General features: G+C 53.5%; 1 protein-coding gene across 3 annotated transcripts in view; it reads left to right on the top strand.

The window, feature by feature from the left end:
• DHCR7 (7-dehydrocholesterol reductase) overlaps nucleotides 1-4,444 on the top strand; it is a 16,336-nt gene extending 11,892 nt beyond the window's left edge. For 2 of the 3 annotated variants that reach the window (XM_023518474.1, XM_012810719.2), the window contains exons 7-9: nucleotides 965-1,169; nucleotides 1,857-1,988; nucleotides 3,283-3,808. In XM_023518474.1, coding sequence (XP_023374242.1) covers nucleotides 965-1,169; nucleotides 1,857-1,988; nucleotides 3,283-3,747 — 802 coding nt within the window. In that variant the 3' untranslated portion in view covers nucleotides 3,748-3,808. Of the gene's footprint in view, nucleotides 1-964; nucleotides 1,170-1,856; nucleotides 1,989-3,282 lie in introns of all 3 variants that reach the window. The other variant, XM_003798576.3, reaches the window with a different exon arrangement.
• Nucleotides 4,445-4,651: the final 207 nt, after the last annotated feature.

The raw sequence follows: 4,651 nt of genomic DNA, 5'->3' as shown, positions 1-4,651 counted from the left end.
ACCCACTCATCCTATCCCATTCATTCATCCATCTGCACACCCACCCTCTCATCTCTCCATCTACCCACTCATCCTATCCCATCCATCCATCCATCCATCCATCCATCCATCTCCCCATCCATTCATCCATCTGCACGCTCACCCTCTCATCCATCCATCAACCCACTCATCTACCCACCCGTTTTCCCATCTACCTGTCCACCTACTTACCCTTCTGTCCATCCATCAATCCACCCACTGATGTTTGGTGGTTTTCTTATAGATAGTTGTAGGCAGTGGAGCTTGCAATTTAGTCCAGAAGACCCAAAACAAAGTATATTTCCTCTTTTACACCTAGGCTCTTGGGAAATGTCTTCGGAGGATGATACTTTCTAGCTCGTATGTTATAAATAATGAGGCTGGCCTTCTCCCCATGGCTGTGGGAGCCTCGTGATCACCCCTTGTGATCACATCAGTTTTAGACCACGTGTTTTGCTTCTGTCTCTTTAGCCTAACTGAAGGAACTGGACTTGAAAATAGGATTTTCTAACCCAGAAATCCCTATGTGTGTACAGCAAGCATGTGGCTTTGGACGGGATGCTTTTCTTCATTCTCTACTTTGGCATAATTTATAACATCACGGGGGGCCAGGAGGGGCCCAGATGCCCCAAGTCTACTTCATACCACGTGTGTGGGCTCTAGCAGAAATGTTTAGCCCACAGAGCCAGTTCTCTAGCTCCCCGTGCCACGTGCGGCACCCGAAGTCTCCCTCCTTCCCCAGAGTAGAGTGGCATCCTCAGGGCTCACATCTGGCTAAGGATATCTCTACTGACCACTGAAAGTGAGAAAAAATTAGGGTGTTGGGGAGCCAGCCACGTGGGTCCTGGTGGCTCACACAAGCTGTCGGGACCCCAGGCCTTGCTGAGCGTGTATGTGCTGTGAGAAGTGCTTACCCACTGAATATATCTTCGATTTATATTTTTAGCAAATTCACAGGGAATTTCTTTTACAACTACATGATGGGCATTGAGTTTAACCCCCGAATTGGGAAGTGGTTTGACTTCAAGCTGTTTTTCAACGGCCGTCCCGGGATTGTCGCCTGGACACTCATCAACCTGTCCTTTGCGGCTAAGCAGCAGGAGCTCTACGGCCATGTGACCAACTCCATGGTGTTGGTCAACGTCCTGCAGGTACCTGCTGGCGCTTGCTGGGCCCTGAGAAAATCCAAAAGCCACCTGGCCTGGGAAGGCCTTCCATGGGGATAGCACTCGGGTGGGATCTGGAATGAGTAGGCATTGACCTGGTACTATGGAGGCAGGAGGGGGTGCTCTAGGTGGAAGGAATGGCGCATGCAGAGTCCCTGTGGAGGGAGACTGAGGAATGTCCTAAGTCCTAAGCAGAGCATGTTCAGAGCCCAGAGCCAGGTGGGGTTGGAGATGGATAGGGCTGCATCGGCTGGGCTCTGTGGGCCTTAGGGAATCTTTATCTTGAAAGCAGCAAGGCCCTGCACACATGTGCTGAGCAGGGGTGGAGGGTGGCAGAGATCAGGTGTGTTCAGAAGGCCCCCAGGGAGCTGAGAGGAGAGCTGGGTGGAAGGGCCCTATGTGGTGAAGAAGGCCCTGGACACCTCTGGGGTGGCAAGGACAAGAGGGTAGGTGGGATGGGGATGAATGCACCCCTTTCTTCTGCAGACTCCATTCCAGGCACCAAGAGCTTGGCCTGGATGTAACCCCCAGGGCCATAGGCTTGGGGGAGTAAGGATAAAGACTCCTGTACTCCCCACTACCCTTGGCCCTCCCATGTCCTGGGCATGGCAGGAAGGTCCTGTCTGTGATCCAGGAGAGCAGGGTTGGTCAGTGGCTGCCCCTGTCTTACAGGCCATCTATGTGCTGGACTTCTTCTGGAATGAGACCTGGTATCTGAAAACCATGGACATCTGCCATGACCACTTTGGGTGGTACCTGGGCTGGGGAGACTGTGTCTGGCTGCCATACCTGTACACGCTACAGGTGAGGAGGGGGCAAGGCAGGTGGGGAGCCCTTCAGAAGGTGGGTCTGGTCTAGGGGGAGCCTCTGCAATTCAGTCCTCAGGTGACCCAGTAGACACAGGCCATGGGCTAGGGTTTGTAGCCCACCTGGGAGCAGCTCTGTTTTGATCCAGGGGTGTACTGGGTGCCCATGCGAGGCAGATGCTTGGGAACCCTAACAGATGCCACCTGCTGCCTCCAGCAGTGTGGAGGCTGACCCAGAAAGGGCACACCCCAGGGCACTGGCTTAGTGGGCAGCACAATGGAGTCAGTCAGGATTGGAGAGAACCGTGTGGAAAGGCTCTGTCAGCATTTGGGTCATGGCCAGTGAAGTACTAGGTGTCATAGCGAGTCTGTGGATGACGGTGGTGCAGGCTGAGGATGGGGAGCTCACCTCCTGTGTGAGGGCCCTGGAGGAACAGGACGCTTCCAGCAGTGTGCCCAGCCAAGGGGAAGAGCCCCGTGTTCTAGCCTCACGCTCATGCCAACTGTTGGTGCTCATTTCCCAGCCTGGCCACTGCAGGCCCTCGGGCTCTGTGAACTGCCCAGGCCTGTGAATCTAACAGCAGATCTCATTTATGTAGCTCTTGCTGTGTGCCAGCCCTTGTTTTAGCCTCCGTGTGCATGTCATGTGTATGTACGCATTTTTTTCTATATTATAATATATATGTAATAGGGTTTTGGAATGAAGCCAAAAGAGAAGTAGAATCTGTGCGTGTGTGTAAGAGAAAGAACCTGCCTGGCAAGTTCAGACTCTTCAGGACAGCCTGTGGGCACAGGGAAATGCTGGTGCCGCCGGTGTGGGAGGCCTGCTATGGCAGAATTCCCTCTGCTTTAGGGGAAGTTGGTCTTTTAAGGCCGTCAGGTGACTGGACGAGGCCCACCCACCTTGCAGAGGGCTGATTTAGTCTGCTGATTCGGTGTTCTCTCCTCTAAAAATACCTTCCTTACAAATAGTGTTTGACCAGACATCTGAGTATAGTGACCTCACCACGTTGGCACTCAAAACTGACCATCACGTTCAAGTTTTATTATGTTGCGTATTTTATATTTTCCCTACATAGGATGTGAATGTGTGTGTGTACACATACAGAGGTAGACAGGCAGGTGGGTTTAGTCTTTGGAGACCCACAGTAACTGTTGGAGTAGGTGCTTTTACAGAAGAGGAAGCCGAGGCACGGTGTCTCAGAGGCAGGGCCAGGCTTTGTCCCGGGCATCTGGGCACCTGCCTGCTCTCCCAGGAGGCACCGTGTGACGCCGTCCCTCTTGGCCCCCAGGGTCTGTACTTGGTCTACCACCCCGTGCAGCTCTCTCCTGCACATGCCACGGGCGTCCTGCTGCTGGGCCTGCTGGGCTACTACATCTTCCGCATGGCCAACCACCAGAAGGACCTGTTTCGGCGCACAGATGGCCGCTGCCTCATCTGGGGCAGGAAGCCCAAGGCCATTGAGTGCTCGTACGTGTCTGCTGATGGCCAGAAGCACCACAGCAAGCTCCTGGTGTCGGGCTTTTGGGGCCTGGCCCGCCACTTCAACTACACCGGCGACCTGATGGGCAGCTTGGCCTACTGCCTGGCCTGCGGGGGCGGCCACCTCTTGCCCTACTTCTACATCATCTACATGGCCATCCTGCTAATCCACCGCTGCCTGCGGGACGAGCACCGCTGTGCCAGCAAGTATGGCAAGGACTGGGAGCGCTATATTGCCGCGGTGCCCTACCGCCTGCTGCCGGGACTCTTCTAAGGGACCATCCCCAGAGGAAGCCCCGGGGGGCTGTAAAGAGCATATTCAGCCAGTACCATGGAAGGGAGGCAAGCGGCGCAGCTCCACCGTCTAGGAGCCTCAGTTTACTCTTCTGTGAAATGGAAAGGATCTGGCACCTAGCAGGTGTCCAGTAACTAAGGGTGCTCTTTTCTTTCCTCTTGTCCTAAGGGGAGTTACACCAACTGCCTTTTTACCAGCAGAGATTGATTTCTCCATTCAGTGTCCTTTAATAGCCCTTTGGGAACAGAGTTTCTTTGTATTGTGAGCCCAAGCTGCTCCACTGCCCAAATTAGTATGTGACACTTACCAGGATGTCTTCCAGCTCCCTGTGACTACGACTGTACTTATTCTTGCTAAATAGAGTTGACATGGTATATACAGGGTGCACCAGTTATCAGGGATCACCTTTCAGCTCCAGCAGCCTCGGCCCATCTGCCCTCCTTAGAGCTGTCTCCTGCTTGCATGTGTGTGCGCGGACTCTGACTCCAGCAACCCAGAAAATGTCATCCAGGGGGCCTTGCCAGGCCTTTCCCGCGAGATGTATTCCAAGCTCAGAGAGGGAACCTCCTCTGGAGTGTTTTCTTCCCTCAAGCCCAGGGCTTCTGTAAAACTCTTTTAAAACAGTATTCTTCTAGTAGAGTTAATCTTGACATTAAACTTGCCCTGTTAAATTAAATGACTCTGTGGTTTCTGTCTCATGAGGGCTCTGAAGCCCAAGAAGCATGTGATTAGATGTGTGGGTGCAGCATCAAAGTGTGGGGCACCCACTTGAGGATTTGGGTGAGAGTTACCACCTCCCTGCCCCAAGTCAGCCCTTTTCTGGGGCTGTTGTGGGGCTGGGTGTGGGGAGTCTGCTCTATTTGCCAAAGGGAGGAAACCTTGC

Source organism: Otolemur garnettii, unplaced genomic scaffold, assembly GCF_000181295.1.
Source record: "Otolemur garnettii isolate 467f Iridium unplaced genomic scaffold, OtoGar3 scaffold00140, whole genome shotgun sequence".
NCBI lineage: Eukaryota > Metazoa > Chordata > Mammalia > Primates > Galagidae > Otolemur > Otolemur garnettii.
This window is presented reverse-complemented; position numbering and strand designations above follow the sequence as displayed.